Source organism: Peromyscus leucopus, chromosome 8b (genome assembly GCF_004664715.2).
Source record: "Peromyscus leucopus breed LL Stock chromosome 8b, UCI_PerLeu_2.1, whole genome shotgun sequence".
Classification (NCBI taxonomy): domain Eukaryota; kingdom Metazoa; phylum Chordata; class Mammalia; order Rodentia; family Cricetidae; genus Peromyscus; species Peromyscus leucopus.
In genome coordinates, this window is record NC_051086.1 from 49,365,967 (window position 1) to 49,389,544 (window position 23,578).

At 45.5% G+C, this 23,578-nt stretch overlaps 1 protein-coding gene across 1 annotated transcript in view; it reads right to left on the bottom strand.

Annotated features, from left to right (window-relative positions):
• Positions 1-23,578, bottom strand: part of Shisa6 (shisa family member 6) — a 305,394-nt gene that overhangs the window by 275,258 nt on the left and 6,558 nt on the right. Inside the window, 1 exon segment of the mRNA XM_028869364.2 lies at positions 8,078-8,238. Coding sequence (XP_028725197.1) covers positions 8,078-8,238 — 161 coding nt within the window.

Consider the following 23,578-nt stretch of genomic DNA (forward strand, 5'->3'; position numbering starts at 1 on the left):
TCTGTCTGTTTGTCTGTCTGTGTTTATATAGGACAGCATAGCTTCCTCCTAGCTATGTGGTCACAGACAAGTAAAAGCTTCTACTATCCCCAAACCTCCACTTTTTCCCTGTGAAGTGGGCACAACAGCGGTTGGCTCATAGGGTCCTTTCAAGATTGAAATACGTCAGCCCATGGGGATGCTTTAAAAAGTCCTCAAGCTTTCCAAGCCAGGCAGGAGTATGAATGTCTGCAATTAGTACGTGGTAACTCAATGGCCAGGAGAAGAAGAGCATATCACCCCTGAGTCTGAGACTTCGTGACCGCAGTCTAAGGACATAACCGTTTCCATGGACACTGATGAGTCTGTTGATCATACAGTCAGCACCATCCTGGGTTCCTCAGCTTACTTGTTGATGCTCCTGGGAATTGAATGGACTTTCAGACACAAAAGGTTTGAGTCTCCTATTTCCTTCCTGAAAGGTCAGTACATGGCTCATGTATGCTGGGTCCTGAGCCAGAACAGGGGATTGAGATATGTCTAGAAGTCACTAATATGCTCAAGTCTCAGGACTCGTGTAAGGAGTGTTTTCTATTATATTAGTTTACAGACTGGGAAACTGAGGCATAGAGTGGTCTGTAAAAGAAAGACAAGAGTTTGGATCTGAACTGAACCGACACACTTCACTGGAGTGTCTACAATGTCTCTTCAGGATCCTGGGACCCAGATGCCACTGGGAAGAAGAGGGACTTAGAGTCCTAAGATGATGCCTGGAAGCAGAGGCAAGGCTGGGGGAAATGGATAAGAAGAGAATACTCCAGAAAGAGCATAGGGTGGGGGTGCTGCTGTGCTGAGCACACCCCCACAGGAACCAATTTGTCCAGAAGTCCGGAGATGTTTGTTGGTCACTGAGAGAAACAGCCTGGGACAATGGCCCATCCAAGAGGAACCAGCTCCAGGGACACTCCCTACACCCAAAGCTATGCAAAGGAGGCTTGCCCTGTCCCAAGGCCTAGGCTGATGCTGTCTGGGCTGTCCAGACTGGGTGGGACTTGAAACTCCACTGTAGACACTGCTATACCCCTCTGCCATCTCTGCAGGGGAGTACCTTCCTCAAGGAACATAAGCTGAGAAGACTCTTTGCCTGAGCCATGTTTTTCTTAAAAGATGGGTTAGCTACCTTGCATGCCTGATGGAGCCAAGTCCTTTTCCAGCACCTATCAGTCAGAGATCAATCATCACATGAAATAGAAGCCACATTCTTTGCTGACCTCGAAGGCCCTGCATGATGGCAAGTTCACCTCTCTGCTCCCACACACTGCCCTCCCGTTTATTCACTCCTCACTCATGCCGGCTCTTTGCTCTTACCCATTTTGTCTCTGTCTCAGGTCCTTTGTACTGGCTACTCCCTCTGCCTGGAAAGTTCTTGGTCTGCACAATTCTTGTCAGTCAACTCAAAATGTCACCTCAGGGCCACTTTATCGAAGGCCACTCCCTCTCCCCAGCACTGCTCTGGGACCACTCCTGGCTGTGTTGTGAGCATGCCTCACTCTCTGAAAAGACTGACCTGTTGGCATTACCTCTCCTCCCAGGCAGTGAGAGAAGCTTTGCTCTCTTCACCACCAACACTTGAACTCAGGTGGAGGCTAGGTACCACTGACCTTTGTATCAGCTCTGTTTGATGGAATAAAATGTGAATTACTAAGCTACATTTGCTTTTGAACACTTTGATAGTTGCAAAATAAAAAAAGGTAAAAAGTCAACTTGAACATTTGGTGCTCACCAGCCTCGTCTGTTGGTACCAACACACCAGCCAGAGCACACTTAGAATAGCATCCCTTTCATGCCCAAAACTATCCTCATATGCTGGATGTTGGGATTCATATTCACACTGATGTTGCCTCTCACCCAGGTGACCCCTGGGGACCACAGATCAGGAACAGCTGGTTGGGTCAACCAATCTCAACCACCCCAATATCTCTGAGGCTACCAAATCAAAAACAAAACATCCCTGCTCCTCCAGACAACTGATAAAAGGAAGATCCCACCTCTCATCTGGATAAGTGGTAGAGGATGCTCAGATGTTCCCCAGAGTTCTAGAGCATAGCATATTTTTCTAGCTTCATGGTCAGCCCTAAGCCTGTACCAGATATGGGACTCTGGGACACCTGGACCCAAACCTCCACAGGGAGGCTTTCTTGGTAGAGAGTGAGCAGCATGGACAGAGTGTCCTGCCTAACAGCCTCTCTGAGCCCTACCACATACACAAAGCTCCCAGCCTGAGTCAGCCCAAAAGGAGAAGGGGATTGTGAAATAAGCTTGGGTCCTAGAAATCAAGACCTCCACTCAGCTAGCACCCTGTGACTAGACTCAGGTCAGCCACAGCAGCCAAGGCGTTCACGGCACTAGTCACAGAGAGAGCAGAGCGCCCCAAGAAGCGTGCAGACTTAAGGAACCAATGCTACTCCTTGCACCCCTCCAACTAAAGACCCCGTTATTTTGCACGTAGTTTCTACCAAACAGGCACCAAGCAGGCAGGGGCTTCGTGGAGGTATTCCTAGTCTGAGGAGCACATAGCAGTGATGAGGAGAAAAAGCCTTTGCCAATACAGAGTGTGGCTTACATTCTGATAGAGACAGGGGCTGGAAACAATAAACGATCTTAACAGGGCAGGTTCTCTGCAGAGAGTAGAGCAGGCAGTGTAAAGCGATGAGGAGTCCACACACAGGCCTGTCTGAGCCCTGATGTCACCTCCCAAATGTCTGCTGATGCTGGGAAATTCAGGGCCACGCAAGAGAGAGGGACCATACCTTGAGGTCAGAATATCTAGAACAAGGGCCAGGGAGAAAGTGAAGTCGGTGAAGTGTTTGTCTTTGCAAGCATGGGGAGCTGAGTTCCATCTCAGCACCCACAGAAAACAAACAAACAAAAAGATGGATATGGAGGTAGACAGGCAGATCTGTGAGGCTTGCTAAGCCACACAACCAGCCTAAGCTACCCACTCGGTGAGTTCCAATCCAGTAAAATGTGATCTCAATAAAACAAAACAAACAACAACAACAAAAAATAACATGGGCAGCAGCTGAAAAATGATGATAACCAAAATTGTTCTCTGGCATTCACATGCATGTGCACATCCCCCAAAACATGAACACACTCATCTCTCTCTCTCTCTCTCTCTCTCTCTCTCTCTCTCTCTCTCTCTCTCTCTCTCTCTCTCACACACACACACACACACACACACACACACACACACACACACACGACAAGAAGAGTGCAATGGAAGTGGGCATGAGTAGAGAGAAGCAAAAAGGCAGTTGGAGTTCATGTCAGGCTCCCAAGGATGGTGAGACAAGCCACAAAGAGCTATGGCTAAGCATTCCCCTGTCAGCTGGTCAGTCTTTAATCTCAATTGCTGTGACACCAACCAGCGATTGATACCCTGTGGCTTCCTTAGTTGACCATTCAAGGCTGTGGCCATGAAGGTAAGTAGCTGGAGACAGCATGAGCATTTACTGCCTCTGGCTGATGCCACACTTGATCTCAGATGTTGGAAAGCAAAGTTCTAGAATGTAACAGGTTGTCTATTGCCAGGAAGGACACCCTACTATCCACAGATAACCCGAGACAAGCTCTCTAGGAGAAGCTCAGGCTAAGTAAACACACTCAGCCTCCACGGCTTCCCTCTATAAAGATCAAGTCTCTAGGGCCCTGACCTCTGAGGATCTGCGACACTGCCGAGTGTGATCTTGGAATGATTCTGTGTGGTTTTCCTGTTAATTCTGGTTGCCACTTTCTCACCACGATCCTCCTTCCACATGCACACTGACCTGTCCTCTCTCTCCCGTGTGTTTGAATCCTCCACACCCCGTGGCCATACCCCACATGAGAGAACTTCTCTATAGGCCCCAAACTCTGACCAGCCAGCCCCTACCCCAGGGCTTTGTCTGGATCTTGAACTCCACATCCTTCAAAGGATTTCCTCTCTATTTGGTGGTCTCCTGCTAGAACTTGGTTCTCAATTTTGATCACATGAATGGTGTAGGACATTTTTAAAACTAGTATATCAATGCTTTGGTTCTGCTTCAGAGCAAACAAATCAGAATCTTCACAGTGGGGGCCAGTCATTGTATTCTCATAAACCTTTTATGATCCCAAGGTGTAGCCACAGCTAGGAATTCAAACCAGCTCTCATCACAGAGTTGCTGCTGGTCCATGGACCACTGATTGAATAGTGGGGCTTCATAGGCAGTTAGATTTGAGTGGTGGGACAAACAGGCATCCCTAGTTTTCTAATTCAGTAAATGCCTATTGTGGAGTCCCCTGTGACCTTGGGAAGATTTTTCTTGGAAAAATATCAGTAAAAGACTCAAAGATTAGAAGCTTCCTTGACATAAAAATATTACAGAATCCATTCTGCTTTACATAAAAGTACTGAGCAGAGTAGAGTACCCAGTGCATAACAAGTACTCAATGGTATTTATGCTACATGGATTATCATATTTCAGTATCACTGAAGGACCTCCACTCCAGTCCTCAAACCAAATGAGCATGAGCTTTCAACGTCCCAAACCCTGATCATGCCAGACACAGACTCACAGACTCCACCTGGCCTAGGAATGCCGTGTTGCCCTTGGTTCCCTCACACATTCGATCTGTTTCCCCGGAGCTATGCCCACACTTCCTCAGTTTGTTCGTGGCTGATGATGAGTGTTTGCTACAGACGGTGTGAGTGCTCAACCTTGTACCCCAAGGACAACCTGGACTGCAGGAGCTAGTTAGTAGCCACAGTGGCTGACAAGGAAATTCAGAAGGGCAAGATCAGAAACACAATACTGGGAGGTGCCCCATGCAAACCCATGCTTTCCCTTGCTTCTCAAATGGAAATTGCTGAGCTTTTTCATCAACATATGGGGGGGGGCTTGTTTTGCAGGTGAGAGCCTGGGGTCCTGAAGGTCCTGCAGGGCTCAGGAATTCCCAGCCAACCCCAGGCAGCTGATCCCAGGACAGCATGTTGAATGGCAGAGCCACTACATGCTCTGATGCCTGCCTCCTTAATACCCATCTAGGACCTCAGCCACTTTACTACAATTGGTGGGTGGTTGATCTAATGAGTGGGAATATCACAGTACATTTCCACTTTGAATGTTTGCCCAAAGTTCTGTTTAAAAGGCGGCTCAAATGGCAACATTTGTGGCCAAGGAGAACAGCGATTAAGCCCCGGTTTGGTAGAAGCTACAGAAGGTGTAGCTTGTTGTGAAACTGCATGTTGTACATTTCAGCTTTGCCACTGAGAATGCTTCCCAGGCATTCCCGTCTCAAAAATCGAAGTGGAGAGTTGTAATTTGAGAAATGCAAGGAGGGATTTCTTGAAATATAGAATTGAGTCATGTAAGCAGTGTCTTTCCTTCTCAGCTCACTAGCCAGATAACCAGAAGAAATGAGAAAGCTCCCTGACCAGTAAAGGGTATTTAAGGGCAAATCAAGACTGTCCATTGAATCAGTCGGTAAATAAGACAGAACAAAAGGGTGAGAATCAACAGTCAGGGGCACTTTGATGCCTGGGTGGCCAGAAATTCCAGAGTCACAGGCACAATTTTGGGAGAGACTGACTTCAAATGATAAATCTTTAAATAAATAAAAATAATCATTGATGGCAAGAATATTAAAGTTAGGAATGGTGTTCAATGGGCAATTCTCAGAGCCAACTGATTTGCATTAAGAATAACTTTAAACAACCCCCTATTCTCAAACCACGCCCTCCACATTGATTAAGTCATGATATTCAAGAGTGGGTATTAGGTGTCCTTAATGTTTAAGGCTTCCAACTGGATTCCAACACATAGCCAAGCTGGGGAATTTGGGCACTCAGTACCTTCTCTCACAACAGATTAGGATCCAACCAGACCAGTGACTCTGCACGTTAGCTGCATGTTAAGAGTTACCCTGTAGAGAATCTGAATACACTAATGTCAGCCTTGTCTCTAGAAATCTACCTACTTTATGTGCTTGGATCCCAGCATTTTTAATATATCCCTAGGTTTTTCTAATGTGTACATAGCCTGGTAGGTGGCCACTGTTCCAGATGCTTCTGCCAAGATTCCCTCTACTGCTTCCAGGTTAAGAATCTAGGGTGTTTAAGGTGAGAATGCATCTGAGGAGGGTTTTGCCCAGCAAATGCACTCATCTTTACATGTGAAACAGGGACTCCTAACTTTGGAGGGGGCCTATGGATCCCTTTAATCCCTCACAAACTGCTGGCTGAGTATATACCTGTTTGTATTCATATACATACACATTCAGAGAATATCTTTAGCTTTTATCAGATGTTCAAATGATTTAAGACTAAGGCTGGAGAGATGGCTCAGCAGTTAAGAGCACTGGCTGCTCTTGTAGAGGTCCTGAGTTTATTCCCAGCAACCACATGGTGGCTCACAACCGTTTATAATAGGATCTGATGCCCTCTTCTGGCATTCAGGTATCCAGGCAGAGCATTCATACATAAAATATAAACAAACAAATTTTTTTAAAAAAGATTTAAGACTATTATTTTAAAGGCAAGAACAACTTGATAGATTCAAGAGAATTAAAGCATAAATGGACTAAATTTGATCTCAGCTACAATTAGGATTTGAGCACACCTGCTGCCTGCTGCCTAGTGGCTAAATCTCCTTTTTGCAGGCTTAGTTCAGACCTCTGGATAAAGTGAGAGATGTGAAGATTCCAGATCCAAGTACCAAAGCAGAAACTGTGTGCCTGTGAGTGGGATCAATACTAAAGTAGCTGGTAATTCTCACAGGTAGATGATCTTTCCAACATACTGGTAAGGGGACTGTCCATTCAGCTAGTTTACATCCCTGTCCCTAACTGGGGAAGGACAGGATGGCTGGCTTATTTCAATAATGACTTCTACAAACAATCCTGGGGTTCTCTTACTAACTATGTGACCTTGGGAAGTGTTGCTTTGCCTTTATATTCCTCATGTAAAGTAAGAGATAAATATTTCCAAGATTGCTACAAACAGTAAATAATAATCACACCTATAAAGGCCTCTGAATAATATTTAGATCAATAGCCCGATATATTACTGGCATTTACAGGTTTGCTTTCTTATTCTTACACCCTACTGATCTTGTTCAAGTTACTGAGTTTCCTTGAATTTCACTCACTAACCCTATAGACAAGGGCAGCAAGGTCCTGCCCTGTTTCCTTCATAGTGTTATCATGATGATGAAACAAAAAAGTAAAAGGTGCACTCAGCCCTCCACATCTACAGGTTATGCATGTAACTGCAGAACCAACCAGCCACACAATTCAACCCAACAGGATTCAACCAACCATGAATCAAAGCTATTACCCCAAATTGGGCCTTACTGAACAGGTATACACTTTTTCTCATCATTGTTCCCTAAAGCCCATAGCATCGCAAGTCTCATGATGTTGATATTGTATTAGATATTCTCAGTAATCTGGAGATTATTTAAAGTATACAGGAGTATCCGTGGGGCACTATGCCAACATCAGGCCATTCATATATAAGGGGCTTGAGTATCTGTAGAATTTGGTATGCTCACTCAGTTGTCTAAGACCCAGTTCCCCACTTATATAGAAGGGCACTTCATCCTATATCCAGAGAACCTATATATCATAGAAAAGGGTCACCCTAAAATGCGGATATCATTCCTGTCCTCAGAAAGTACTCTTTGGGGTTCCAATAGGTGGGCAGTTTCTGCATTAGAATACAGCCTTTATTCTTACACATCCAGCATCCTGGACAGCACCAAACCTTCTTGCCACATGGGTAAATGGGCAGCCATACTCCACCATGGCTGTGGCAGGCTCTGTCTTACATTAGAGAATTACACCAGCAGCTAGAGAAATCACAGATGGGCTACCAGTCCTCTTCTGTCCCAGACCTGGTCTCTCTCATATCCAACCCTCCCAGGAAGACAGTCCCCAAACTCTTAAAAAGCCTGTCCTGTCTATCAGGACATCCATTACTGCACAGCGCTCCACAACCTGCCCAGCCAGAGCAGAAACATCACTAGAACCTCACAGCAGAATCAGTAAAGCTTCAAGGTGACCACATCTCACTTACCTGGAGTCTGCTTAGCTGTGCGCACAGGAGTGTAGTGGTTTTTGGAGGTTGATCGGACCGGCGTGTTCTCTTTGGGAGAGGTATCGATGGCCGAGATGGTCTCTCTTTCACAGTGTGCTATGGGGATTGGTCCCTGTTGTCTTAGGATGTCAGCCAGAGCCCTAAACAAGGAGAGTACACAGTGAGCCTCACTGATGGGGTACAAAGAGGCCAGCTTACTGTCATAGGCACTCTGTTTTGAAAACCTGTGGAAGGAGCCCGAGATATGGCTATGAGTACTCATAAGACAGTTTCATCTGGTGCTGATCTACAGGGGTATAGGAGAGAGGTTGGCGTGACCTTAAAAGGCTATAAGGATAGTATCTTTTCTGTAATTGATTCCATATCTGTAAACAATAAGCCCTTCCAAAATACTAGTCTTTGTAATACCCATACATGCCACAACAGCATCTCCAGTGTCTCAAAATGACTCTGGCTGCTGGTCCTCCCATGTATAGAAGATTCTAATTAGTGGGCCTAACCTCCCTGTCCCAAAACACATGCCATGTAGCATGTATTAGAAATTGGTGACTCACAGAAGTGCAGCCTGCACTGCACCTCCTGTCTGAGGTGCTAAGACAGAAAGCAAGCATTGGGATGCATGGATGGTGTAGACATGCGGTTTAGAGCAGGAGGCATGTACAAATGGGCAGAGACACAGCGGGACTGCCGGAGCAGAGACTCTGTAACCAGACCTCTGTCTTTATTGAGTCACACCAAGCTTCAGCTCTACCCTCCTGAAAAGTGACAACCACAGCACGTGATGGACGTGTCTAAGTGAGCTGTTCCCTTCTGTGGTGCTGGCTGTGACACGGTGAGCCTGCCTTGAAGAGCATCAGTCTGGCAATCTTATCATTTAGGGGCACCTATACAGCAATTTCACATTTTCCAAGTGCTTTCACCTGGCTGACTTTCCATTTTCTCAGCCTGTCAAGAGAGAGCAGACACTTGCCACCCACACCGTTCACTCTGCTGAACTGGCAGTGAGGACCAAGACAGACAGAAGCCATGTGCTCTATGAAGGAAACCCAGCTAGTTTAGGGTCCATGGCTGGACTGGAGAGCCATCATTTGGGCCTGGGAAGAAGGAAGGTATTGCCTAGAGTGTCACAGAAAAGGTCCAACTCCTAGGTCTGCCACTGATCAGCCACAGACCTTCAGCAAAACTGTCTTTGACACAGAAATTTAATATTTTTTCCCTATCAGCAAAACACAGGGTTTTACAAAACAAACTTTATACCAAAATACCGGGTTATACAAAAAAAACTTTAAGATCCTTCCTGATTCTAAAACTAAATTCTTTCATGCATTTTTTTTTCAATCTCACACTCATGTTTGGTATGTTCATTCCTTCACCCTTTTAATTCTTAAAGACACCTTCTGATCACCTCTCTGTGATTAAAAAGACTGAATTATGATAAAAAAAATTGAAGCACAAACTCCTACATTTATCGTCAATTATTTTTCAACAAGAAAGGCATATGTTAGGGCTGGAGAGAAGACTCAGTCTTCCAAAGAACCCAGGCTCAGTTCCCAGCACCCAGGTTGAGTGGCTTACGGCTATCTGTAACTCCAGTTCCAAGGGATCCAATGCATTCTTCTAGCCTCCTTGGGCACACATATGGTGCACATAAATTCATGCAGGTACACCCTAATCAAAAAACAGATTTTTAAAAATTAATTAAATGAATTTAAAAAAAATACCAAATGTCATTGAATAGAGAAAGAACATTTTTTTAAAAAAAGAAAAGTTGTCCTAGAGCAACCTAGCTTTCCATGCTGGATCTTAATCTCACATTACATACAAATACATACAAATCGATTCAAAACCTAAATGTTAGTCCAAGCACTATAAACTCTTAAAATATAAATGCAAATCACTGTGGTTCCTTAACTTAGTGATGATTTCTGACACGGGACACTGAAAATACAAGCAACACAGCAACATGAGAACAAGTGGAGATATTAAAAACTCCAGTGTCTCGGAGGAAACCTTCACAGAAGCTAACATAACCCACAGAATGGGAGAAATACTTGTAAAACATGTCTGACAAGAGGCTGCAGAGATGGCTCAACAGTTAGGAGCACTTGTTGCTTTTGTAGAGGACTCAGGTTCAGTCCCCAGCACCCACATGGTGGCTCATGATCATTCATAACTCCCTTGCAAGAGATCCAACTGATACCTTTCCCATCTCTGCAGACACTGGGCATGCACAAGATTCACACACATACACTTGGGGAAAACACTCATACACATACACAAATAAATCTTAAAAAATAAATAAATAAATAAATAAAAACTACCAAAAGGATCTTAAAACTTAATAACAAAACATTCCTTGGTTTTTAAATGGATGCAAGATTCAAACAGGCATTTCTCCAAAGTGTCAGCATCAGTAATCCTTAGGGAAACTGCCTGTCCAAGTCACATTGTGGTGTCCATGCAAGCATATGCAGACAGCCATAACCAAACAGGCAGTTAATGCCAAGTGCCAACAAGGATACAACTGTGACTTCTTCACACTCTGATGTTGGAAATAAAAAAGCTCAGCTCCTTTGGTAAGCAGTTTAACAGTTCCTTAAAATGCTAACAACACAGCAAATATGGGGCCCAGTCTACTCCTGGAAGAAATGAAAACAGATCTTCATATAACTTGTGTATGAAGAAAGTAAATGGCATTATGAATAACTGCCAATGAGTAGAAGCAAGCCCAAGGCTCATTGGTTGATGAACAGATGAGCAAACTGTACTGTACTCACACAACAGAATATTAATTGGTCATAAAAAGGAAAGGAGTGGTGATAAGACACCATAGCATGGAAGAACCTCGAAACATACCGCCCTAAACGAAAGGAGGCATCCCCAAAGCCTAGCTTTAAATAGAGCATCAAGCTGGGTAAGCCCATAGAGAAAAGGAACTGCTATAGGCATGGGCTTTCCTTTGGGGGGGGGGGTAATAATACACAAAGTTTAAATAACGGTGATAGTTGCAGAAGACAGAATGTATACAAAACACAAACTCGTACTTTTGGAAATTTAAGGATGAATGTCCCATTAGATTAAATTACATCTCATTAAAGCAAGTTCTGAGGAAACAGCTCACTGATTTGCTTCCCATGGGCTTACAAAGACTCCTTCCTACTTTTCTGATGTCCATGAGGAAGAATGGAGTCATGGGATCAGCATGAGTGACTCTACATCAGTGACTCTAAGTGAAGTGACTTTGCTCCTGCCTTTCTGTCTTGGGACATCTGGCCATATCTGGAGACATTTTGGTTATCGTGACAAGCAAGGAAGGAGGTGCTATTGGTGTCTGGTGTGTGCAAACCAGGGATAGGGCTCAGTATCTTACCGTGGACAGGACAGGAGGACAGGCAGCCCATCATGATAAGTATCAAGTGTCAACAGTGGTGAGTTGGGGGACTGGGTGAACTAGGTGTTTAGTTACACAAACATCCAGTGGAGACTGAACTCTAGCAGGTTCTGGGGACACAGAGGGTCTACAGACTCTAAAGCGAGTGTCCTTTCTGTTGGAGTCTCCATGGTCCCTCAAGTCTTGGCACTTGTCCGGATGTGATACACAGAAAGGAGTAAGATGGCCTGTCTGGCGCCATACTTTTGTCTACAGAGACAATTTAAGTGGGATTTCCATATAGTTTCGACCTCATTTTTTATTTCTCAGGACTGTGGGGCTCTTGAAGTCCATCCCTCAAGAACACCTGCTTAATGGTCACCTTCCTAAAAAGCAGCACACATGGTGGATCTGAGAAGGTGAAGTCTGGCTAGTTGTTTGGCAGTGAGTTATAACTCTGGATTACAGCTGAGCTGTAGCCTCTGGTACCTAGGCCATGTGATTACTGGAAACTGCTCCAGAATGATGATTTGTGGCCCAGTGGGCTGGGCTGAGCTGGAATCTCAGCCAAGTGGGAAAGGTGGTGTCTTAGTTAGGGTTTCTAGTGCTGTGAAGAGATACCATGACTACAGCAACTCTTATAAAGAAAACATTTAATTGGCGTGGCTCGCTTACAGTTTAAGAGGTTCAATCTATTATCATCATGATGGAGAGCATGGTGGTGTGTAGGCAGATGTGGCAGCTGAAAGTCCTACATCTTGCAGGCAACAGGAAGTTAACTGAGACAGTGGGCGGTATCCTGAGCATAAGAAACCTCAAAGCCCACCCCCACAGTGACACACTTCCTCCAACAAGGCCATACTCATTCCAACAAAGCCTAATAGTGCCACTCCCTATGAGATTATGGGGGCCAATTACATTCAAACTACCACAGGTGAACTGGCTGGATTATATGTTTCTCAAAGCCCCCGTGTAGACCTCCTGACCACATACAATATCCACGAGGGAATGATGGTCAGCGATAAGCTCCTGTTCCATACCTCCCTACTGTGTCCTTAACATTCTCCAGAATCCAGCCTTTCCCACTGCCCATTTCCCCCACTGAGGAGATCTGAGCAGTGTGCCCCTGTAAGCTCCCCATCCTGCCCATCCCCTCAGCTAGTGACCTCCCTCTTTGCTCTGGTTCCTCGATACCTTACTTTCATCCCTCACTCTCCAGGGTGTTTGATAAATATTATTCTAATTCTGAAATGTGTGATCCCAGTCTCTCCTAATTAATTTGGCTATGCCAGAGGAAATGGGTTAAGGCCTGAGCTACTTTCTAACCAGAGGAAAGAAACCTGGTCACTGAGGCACAACTTAGGAGGCTTTGTAAGAGTGGGCAGCAATTTTCAGGGGCTGGGGGACCAAGCAAATGTGGAAGCAAAATAAGAGAGAAGAAACAGGTCAGTAAAGATAGAAAACAGGAGTTAGAGCCAGAGGAACATGGAATAAGGAAGGCGAGGAGAAATGGAGTTGGGGGGGGGGGGAGAAGAAGAAGAGACTCAGACCAGAAGCCAGAAAGGGAGAGAGGAGACAGAGAGAGAATCCAGTAGAAATGGCAGGAGAGGAAATGAGAACCAGAGAGAGGAAGGGAAATTGAGAGAAAGGCATTCGGAGCGGCTTCCTGCTCTCTCCAGCTGGGCCTACTAATTTAGCAAATGCCAGGTGATATCTGGGCATGCAGAAACAATTAGCAAATGAGTGATTTGGGTCAAGACCAGTTTATTTATTTGCTTAAAACCTCGGGTAATGTTGTCAATGGTCTCAAGGAAATGTGGATCAAAAACTTTTCTAAAAGAGGCAGGAGAGGCAACTAGGGGAGACATGCAGAGAAAAAGAAACTCGGGAGAGACACAGAGAGCTGGCTGTGGGAAGGAGCAAGGGCAAGGCTCCACCCCACCAGGAAGCTGGTGCCCCACTATAGGTGAGGACAACAAATGCACCTAATTTAGGAAGTTGGGGAACACCTTCACCCCAGCCCTCTTCCCTGTCCATCAGACTTGGCTGCACGATCTAACATATCAAGCCAAGGAACTCTTTTGCCTGAAAAATCCACTTGCTTGAGGATTTCACTGTTCCCTCTTCTTAGACAGTTTCCTGTAGTACATGCTTCATGGGAGAGGGTCAATTAATTGGGAAACAAACCCAGTTCTGCTCACTCAGGCCAGGAAACGTGGGCCCTCCTCAGTCCCGGGCATTGCACTTAGTCATGAGGGTGGAAGTGCCATCTTACCTTTCAATAGCACTTAATCCCTGAGTGTGCATCCCTGCCTAGCTACCCCGCCCCGCCGTCTTTGCTTCTAGCACTGTGACCTTTACAGCTAACATACCATGATTTTTACTGAGGATTTAAGACTCAGACTTAGATCAGTACTCAAACAAGATGGAACAGAAATTTGAAGTCCGGCTTCTAAGTTGAACCTGGGTGTCTTTTGGTGTGCAGAGACCACCTCTCATATGCATCTCACTTTCCTCTTCAATGATTCTGCTCTCCCCAGATAGGCCTGTGTCCTACTTCACTTTTGATTTTTGTTGTTGTTGTTGTTGTTGTTTTCTTTTGTTTTTATTTCTGTGATAAACACTATGACCCAAAAGCAACTTCAGGAAGAAAGGGTTTATTTGGCTTACATTCCAATCACAGTCCATCATTGAGGAAAGTCAGGGCAAGAACCTGGAGGCAGGAACTGAAGCAGAGGCCATGGAAGAATGCTGCTAACTGGCTTGCTCCCCATAGTTTGCTCAGCTTGTTTTCTTATTTAACCCAGGACCACCTGCCCAAATGTGACGCCATCCAAAGTGGGCTGGGCCCTCCCACATCAATCATTAGTCAAGAGAATGCTCTCACAGGTTTGCCTACAAGCCAATCAGATGAAGGCATCTTTTTTCAAAAGAGGTTCCCTCATCCCAGATGACTCTAGGTCTTGTTAAGTTGATAAAAGCTAACCACTACGGCCTGTTGATTTAGCAAATGCCAGGTGATATGTGGGCATGCAGAAGCAATTAGTAAATGACTTGGTCAAGACCAGGTATTACTAGCTTAAATATCTACTATACACACTTATCCATCCATTCATTACACCCACCCATCTATCCATCAGTCCATCCATCCACCCTCCCATCCATGCACCCAACCATTCACCCATGGACCCATCTATCCTTGGTCTTACTCACCTACCTATCCATCTACGACATTCACTCACCCACTCATCTATCTACCCACCTATCTCTTCATCCATTCACTAACATCCACATTCATTAATCCCATTCCCCCATCGATCCACCCTTGCTTCCTTCTAGCCTCTTAATCACAGTTTTCCCCTCTTATGTCCCTATCATGGTCTCTGAACAATAGAGCTTTAGAGAGTGTTCAATCTTTAGTTGAAAAATCTAGCTAGACCTCTGATCTCAGGTGCAGCTCAGCCACTCAGGTCTATTTGTCACTGTGACTCATTAACACCAGCAACTTTGAACACCACAGATTTGGGGAGCTAATCTTTTGGTCAAAAGAAAATCCTAAATGGGCACCACTATACTCCATTAGATCCTTGCTCTGTAGGAGGCCAAAGTGGGAACTGAACACTGCTCTGCCCGGCTCTGGTCTCCTGGCCTTCATCGATGCCCAAGTTTGAAAGCAAATGTGGCAAAGGAACACAAAATAAAACTTAAGATTTTTCTGCCTCCGTTTTCATTCATCACACAGACAGACGGTCAAACTCAGGTCTCATCGAAGCAAGTGGGAACCCATGACCCCTTAGCTCACCTTGTAAGGCTCTGTCTTTGGTCTAGTAATAACCTGTTCATGGGGACCTCAGAAATAACCCACGTGGACTTTCGTAGCAGCCTGAGCCACATAAATGCTTCGTAAGGAAGAAAATGTACTCAGTCCAGTAAGTTGTTCCACACCAAGAACAAGACCAGTTGGATAGTCAGACTGTAGCCATGCCCTTTCTCCTTTGGGGGGGGGGGATGGGAAGGAACTGATAATAGGTCAAAGGGACAGACTTGTTCACAAAGAAACTATTGCAGCTGCTGTTCTTAGTCCTGGGGACTAATGAGAACATTCCCCTTTCTGAAAAAATTTCCAAGACATCCTTGCCTCATTGTGTATCCTAAATATAATTAATTCTTTTCTCTTGCCACTAAGAATTTGGGTTCTTGATGAGAAGGGCCATCAGCCTCCCTTTTGCTCCTCTTTGCAGAGAAAGCAAAGTAAAATGTACCAGTTTAGGAAAGGGAACTGTTTCTTAAAACTACAAGGCAGACCATGGAAGTTGGTTTTGGGTTTTTCCCTACAAATCTCTGAGAGCTGCTTCCTTTGTATTTCCCTAGAAGTGATGTATAGATGCTCTATTCCAGCTAGGTAAAGGATTCCAGTTATCTGAATTCCAGATAACTGAGTTCTTACTGGCACTGAGCTTGAGGACAAGCTGGCATCCTCTTTGACCTCTCCTTTGCCACTCTCCTCTGGACAGTCAGAGTGCTTTTATCCTCCAAAATCTGCAGTCAGGACAACTGAAATGAACATATTTTTAATAACCCCGGACCAAGGAGAATGGCTTAATTTATTTCTCCCTATTCCAAGTTCTCCCACAGTCCACTTGAAAAACACAGCTGCTGGCTTTGTGTGTGCCCAAGACCGCTCTCCTCACACAGAGGCACAGAATGGATGTGGGGATCTCATTTGTTGGTTAACAATGTCTGTGCATCTGCATTGAGCTCTTCTGCAGGTCTGCAGCAGTCCCCAGCACAATTGGAATTCATCACGGCCAGTAAACATCTCTGCAAGGAATGGGCAGCCTGCTTGTTCCGTTTTTTCAAGGAAGCAGGGCCAGTTGCTGCTGCCCGATGTATGTCTGTCCTGAGGCTGTGGATAGGCGACTGGCCAAGAGTCTACAGCATCTCTAAGCCCCATTCATTCCCTAACAACATCATCTCCATGCACTTCCTCCAGACCCCAGGAAACATAATGCAAATTTACTCATGTCTAAGAAATGCAGAAGAATCAAGCCCAAACAGACTTTCCAGCAATCTTTGGGTGATTTGAGAATGAATCAGATTTGAGTGTGTCAAGTGTTGCTACAGGCTATTTGAAAGTGTGTTGGGGGGGGGGCTGTTACCAAGATGTGTTAGCAGAGCCACACAGCCAACCACACTAAGGGTGAGTTTATGAAAGCTCCTTCATGGAAGGTGTAGATTTATGATAGAGTTGGTCAGTTTTGGTGGATTTTCATGTTCTCTTTGTTTTGTTTTGCTTTTGTTTTTGCTGTTGGTACAGACCTCAGTCTTTAGGTGAGCAAACACAGACAGCAAAGCCTGGTGACCAAATACTGGGATTCTGCACTAGGGGGCCTAAATTGGGATGCTGGCCATTTTGATATACTAGTGGTCATTAGCCAGCTACTTACACTCCCATGGCTCTGTTTTCTCATTTAAAAATTAAACCAAAGTAATAAGGCAAAAAAAAAAAAAAGGTAATTGTCTACCTCTCAGAGTTATCATGAAGATTAAATTCATTAATATTTGTGAAACATTTATAATAAAGTCTGGTGCCTAGGAAGCACTAAATAAATATTTGACTAAATAAATATAAAATGGGCTCAGCCCACAGAAACACAACCATAGCCCAGGTGGAAGAGGGAAATGGTGGGCACTGACTCAACAAAGCTGTCATAACAAAACTCTCAAATCACATAGTCTAGCCGTGGCCATGGTCGTCTTGGAAGGAACTACCCACAGGCCCCATTTCCCACCACATCCTAAAGATAAGAAGTCCTTGGTACCAAGCTATTGCAGATCATGTTTTGCCTGTCAACACAAGGAAGTAACAAGATAAGGGCCCATAGAGAGGCACAGGATCCACAATAGGAGCAAATCCATGGGTTTCTTTGAGGGCTTGGATGGACAATCACATCAACCTAAGGAAACATTCTCTATAAAGTAGTCAGTCTCTTATGCTTCTCTCCTTTTTTCCTTCCCTTTTGCTTCTCTCTAGCCATCTTTTCCTTCTTTAAGGAATAATAAGTATAAGTACTATCATCATCTCCATGCTAAAGTAAATCATATTCATGTAAATGTTATTCAGTCAGTCACTCAGTAGTTTTCTTTATGCTGGGTACTGTCCCAGTTTGACCAAATGAGGCTGACACTTCCTGCTCAGCCCTATTGATGGGACGTGCAACCAAGAAAAGTTGCTTCCTTACAACCTGGTTTCCTAAGAGCCCTTTGGATCTTTAAGCTGTTGGAGTGACTGGGCTCCATGTGTGGTTGGTAGCCCCTAGGTAGACAGCCTCTGCATAGCCAGAGAGGCTAGAAGTCAAGTCACATGGGAAGACAAATATGGTTATCAATTCAAATGATAGATCCCGAGGAGAGGCTGAAGAGGCCTTGACTTCTGGAGGAGATGTTTTGGAGTCTTGTGAACATGAGGAATCAATTTGAGTTCCCCAACATCAACTCAAAATGCATCCTAACAGTAGACCAGACTGTCTGCAGAGTAGATGAATGAATGGACACTTACACCCCAAGAAGAGAGGAGATGATGTCCAGAGGGAAGGGACAAAAAGGCATTATAAGTCCTTTTTTACCAAGAGGATCTATAAAAGGAACATGCTAAAAGCAAAGCATCTTTATGAGGCCATTTTCAGAGGACATCCTTGTCCTTAGACAAGGACTATAAGATAAGAATACAGGAACGTATAAGGAAAAGTGCATTTTATTCCACCCCTAGGGATGCTGCTCTTTAAGTGAACAAGTCCCCTGTTGTCCTGACTTTCCAGGCATATTGAGGTCACGATGGGCCAGAGAAGCCCATATCACAACAGTATAGTCACCCATACCCCACACCTCGGCTAATAGACCAGAGGGGCCAAGGGACTCACAGAAGATCATGGAGAAAAAAAGTGACAGGAAAGGCTTGCTATCTCGACATTCAGAAAATGCTCCAAGGCAAGAAAAGATGGATGACAACTTCCAAAAGTAAGAGGAAAGAGCTTTGTTATCTGTCCCTTGAGAGCCCATAAGCAGATGAAAGGGGGGGGGGTGTCAAAATCCTTTTTCTAGGGTGCCTGCTGACTGCTTCTGGTCATTCCTACAGGAGGTGTGATGCTGCCTCCCCCTAACAGTGCTGTAGGAACAGCGGTTTATGCACAGGTTCCTTAGACCACTGAGCAAGACCCTCAATGGGAACAAAAGCAAATCTCAACGTCTTCTGTCCCCCAGAAGTAGGGCAAGCTGTCTGAAGTTAGTCTCTGGACCCCTTTCTTCTCAGGGTCCGCTGGCTATCCTGCAGCTATGACATCATAACACTACTTCTCAAAGCAGAAAGAGTCGTGAATTCTAAAAACATAGGAAAATGAAATCAGAAAATAAAGAAGGATAAGGGAGATTGGATCTAGTTTCCAGAGAGAAATGTCCAGAAAGACATTTTGGAGGGAGTTTATCAACACTCATTCTATAGAAGTCAGGGTAGGTTAATCCCAATTGTTGAAACAGGAATTACAGAACACAGTCAGGAAAGAACTGCCTGTGTATACACACATACACACCTGGGCACAATACTGAGGATTCAACCAAAGCTTCATTCATGGCAGGCAAGTATTCTATTCCTAGTCATCTTTTGCCTTTTTATTTAGAAATAGGATCTCACTAAACTGCCCAAAATTACTCTATAGTCCAAGAAGGCCTTGAACTAGTGGCCTTCTTGCTCCAGCTTCCAGAACAGCCGAAAACAGGCCTAAGCTACCAGACTTAGCCAGAAAATAACACTTTACTGTTCCTTGAGCCATTGCAGGGTTTTAAACAAACTTTTAAAATAATATAATAAAACAAAATTTATCTTTGGGAGCTATTTTATTGAATAGATCATGAAAGATTGGTCATTAGCATGCTGACTGCCTACCTGGCCCACTCAGAGACAATCTGTCCTTCTCCGTGGTGGTGGTGGTGGTGGTGGTGGTGGTGTATGTGCCCTGCACAATCCTTGCAGTCTTGTCTGAGCTATTAATCTGTTCATCATAGCTTTTTATCAGACAGAGGAAAGAAAAAAATCAACTTTGCCCAGGTCCAATTTGGGTAAATTTTGAATTAGCGGCATCAGAATCGATGCAATTTAATGAAGTCACAGCTGGATGAATTCAAGAAGAAAGGCGGAAGAGGAGAGAGGGGCTGGAAAGACAAGACAGAAGTGACCGGGAATCAAGAGCAGGGCAGATGGGGAAGCAGTGGTGGTAGAGGAGACAAGTCACAAGAAGATACATTTTAATGATGTGACTTGAAAGAGAGAAGAGAAGAAACACAACAGCTTCTTTGCAAACGCTCCAGGGGGCAGAGAAGAGGCACTGGCTGCACCAGGGACAGGGGTCCAGAGTCTGAGGCTCACTGTGCATCATCTAAACACAAATGACCTGTGCTGGTCCCCCAAGCCTGTGGGCTGTCACTCCCAGGAAACTTCAGGCAGACTTCTTTACAGGCAGTACTAGTAAGTCAGAGATAGCTGACTAGGAGCATAGCAGGAGGGCAGCGCTCCGGAGTCTTCCCCATGTTTTGAAGCAGCATCAGCATCTGGACTACTCTCCTGCCAATCATTCCATGGAGGTGGCTTGATGTGAGCCTTGCTCATCCTCCAAAAGAGCTGCCTAAATACCAGTGTGAGGTCCCAACTCCCCCCTGCTGGAATCTGACCCTGATTCCAGAACTGAGGAGGAAAAAAAAAAACACTTCTGAACAACTACCTGTTCCCCACCCTTCCACCCCCCACCTCCATCTGCTAAACCCCAGCAAAAGTCTTAAGCCCCCAGCCCTACAAAAGGAGAGGTTGGAAGGGATCTAAAAGGCACTCACAGATTTCACTTAATTAATAGCCCATCCCAGGGCCCAAGTTCCTCCCCAGGGAGCAGCTAGAGTGCAGGAAGAGGGAAAAGGGTGGAAACCACACTTCCCAGAAGAGGACATTTGGCTAAGAGAACAACCAATATGTCCAGAGGACAGGTGTCCTGAGTAATGAGACTTTAATGCAGAAGCTAATGGGAACAGGACATGAAACCAAATGCCAGAAAAGCAAGGAATAATGAGCGGGTTTGAGAAGGCTACAGGAAGCAAAGACTCTTCTACCAACATCAGGGCACAGGGCCAAGGTTCTAGCCACCCAGAGCCTTGCTGGAGCTTTAGCTCCCAGGGCCCTGGAAATGGAAACAGTGGCTTTAGGCAAAGAGGATCCCGGGAGGGAAAAAAGCTGGAAGGAGGTAAGAGGGCTAAGAGTCCTCTGCAGAGCTGGGTTCCTGGAGGCTACAGAAACAGCTTTTAGAGCCAGTGACTCTGCTCAGGTACCCTTGCTGCGGTACTGCAGACCAGGCATCTGGGCCCCACACTGGCTGACACCTAGAGATAACAGCTGGAGGCCACATCCAGCTGTGGCTGTTAGGATGTCTCAGGATTCCTCCCTCCTCCTGTGCCTTTCAGGGCAAAGGATGAGAGAAGGAAGGAGGTAGAGACCCAGGAAGAAGCGAAGCCTTGAGTTAGCACAGCCAGGAGGACAGAAGGGAGAAAGGACAGCGGAATGGGCATGAAAAAATTAGCTGCAGCTCTTTCATGCATGAGCAGCACTGGGTGTTATAAATGGGGAAGGGGGCATGGAGGGACAGTGATGAATGGACCTGTTAGTGAGCTGTGGGTCTCAGTAATTAAAACTGGGGATGCCCTGAGGTCCATCCTCTCCCTAGACCTCATCTTTCCTCCATTCCCCAGCTCCTCTCACCTCTCTCAGAGGCTGTGACTCATGCACCACTGCCCAGGGCTTCTTTCTAAACCATTCAGGGGTTTGCATTCTTTTTGTTTTCCCCTTAGTGAACTTCAATATTTCGTCTTGCTTCTTACACTTCTTCGTATGCCTTCATCTCAGCCAACCGCACCCACGCTTGAAACAAAACCCTCTCACTGTCCTGGGCACATCTGTACCCCAGGTGCAGTCTAAGTGGGAGTGTTACCATGTTACCAGCTCTGGATGAGAGGTCATTGACCCTCCTGTGCTTTATGGTAACAAGTTATCCCAGGCACAAGCAAGGGGGTGGGAGAGTGGCAGGCACGATGACTGCTTTCTTAAGCATTTCCAGTATTACTGACTCTGTCAGGAAGGTGAAAGACAGCTACTTTTCTAGACCCTAAGGGAAGACAGAGATGGGCAACACAGTGATAGCATGGCCTTGGGCAACTCATTCTGCCTCTGAGTAGGTTTCCTCATCTGTAAAATATGCCTCTATACCCTGTGGGCTGACAGGGGGCAGAGGAGGCAGGGCATGCAGTTAGACTTGGCTTGGTAAATGCAGAACAGGGCTCCCGGTGCCAAATAAGTTCTCAAGACCAGATACTATTGCTTAGGACCTCATCCAGCTGAAACCTCAGGGCTTCATAGCTTTACTGAGTTTCACAGATGATGGAAGAATGGAAGTTCCTGACAGGAAGAACTCCTATCTTTTGATACCCACTGTGCAAGTTCATAGTGGAACAGACTCCTTCAAGAGTGTTTAAAAGTGGCCTCTACATGTGTTGGAGGGACCATGGCAGTGATACAGATGCTCAGCCCCTCCCCTTCCCCTAACTCTTGACTGAGATTGGTCAAAAATACCCTTCTGCAACAGCATAGCCATGGCTGTTCTCAGCTCTCCAGACTACACTGGGTGGTACCCTACTCTTTGCTCTTTACTCAGCCAGTCCACTCTTGCCCCAACCAATCCCATCCCATAAATATGAATTGGGGGCATGGGAAGAAGGCAGGTATGATAAATGGCTGTTATGAATCTCCCAGAAATGCTATGGTAGCCTCATCTCCATGGGTCTGCAGATATCCATGGCAGTCTGACCCAAGAGATAACTCCATCTGAATACAGAATTGCAGAGGCGGTGGCCCTGTGAGAGAGGGCAGAGGGCGGTGAACAGGGGGCTCTGATCCCAGGCTTCCTCTCTGCATGCATCCTAAAGAAACTGGGTCCCTTTACCCTCAGTATCAAAGCAGGAAGCTAAATTGAGCGATCTGTCTACTATTTTATGCAGAAATGTGGGACATTCTTTTTTCCACCCTCTTTGGGCAGTTATCTGAAATGTTTGATGCATATTCAACTCCTTTTTCTTGTCTTCTTTCCCAACTATCCCACAGCTTGCCCAGCACACTGCTGTCACGTGACACTGGTCTTGCCTAAGAGGTACTTGTCTTCCCACGTGAGGAGCAGCCCTGTCCACATGGTCCTAGTGGGTGAGGGGCTCTCCCTTCCTCTGGTCCTGCCTCTCAAGACCATAAAGATGCCCCCTCTTAGGAGCTCTCTTTAGGGAAGGCACTGTGGTTTCCCACCACCTTGTCCATTCATCAGCCTTACTCATAACTTACTACCGCTTAAAGGAACCAGCTCTCCCTGGGAGGGTGAAATATGCTATGGTTACTGAAAGCCAAAGGGACTGGCTACATTTCCGAGAATGGTGCTATGGAGCCATTTGCAGAAGAAGAATCAGCCTGTGGCCTCTCAAGGAGACTGCTTGGGGAGAGAATTCAACATACACAGACCCCCAGGTTCCTTCAGAGGATCAGGCATAGCAAATGCAAAGCTGCTGGGTGACATTTCATACAGAGTCATCTCACAGAATGATGGAGGCCATCCTTGCAAACCTCCAGCCCCATTAGCTGCTGGCTTCTTGACCCAGAGCTGAGAAAGGAAACAACAGCCAACAGGAACTGTGCTTTCAAAGAGGGGTCTTCCGTATGCTGGAGCAATCCTGGAAGGTGATTCTGGACACGCACGCACGTGCGCGCACACACCACTGCAGAACCTCACTGATGTGATAAGTCTCAACACTCCCTCCACCTCCAGGTGAGAGCAGAAGCATGCAGAGTCACATTTTTAGTTTCATACCTCTACCCACACCGTTATTCAGTGGTTCTTTGCCCTGGTCCACCCTCCTTCGGCATATGCTGTATTTTCCTTTTTCAACAGTCTGCATTACTCACATCTTAGTAGAGGATTTTGCTTAGATCAGGTTATTGCCCTTTAGAAAAGAACGCAGAGAAACTGAAAAAAAAAAAAAAA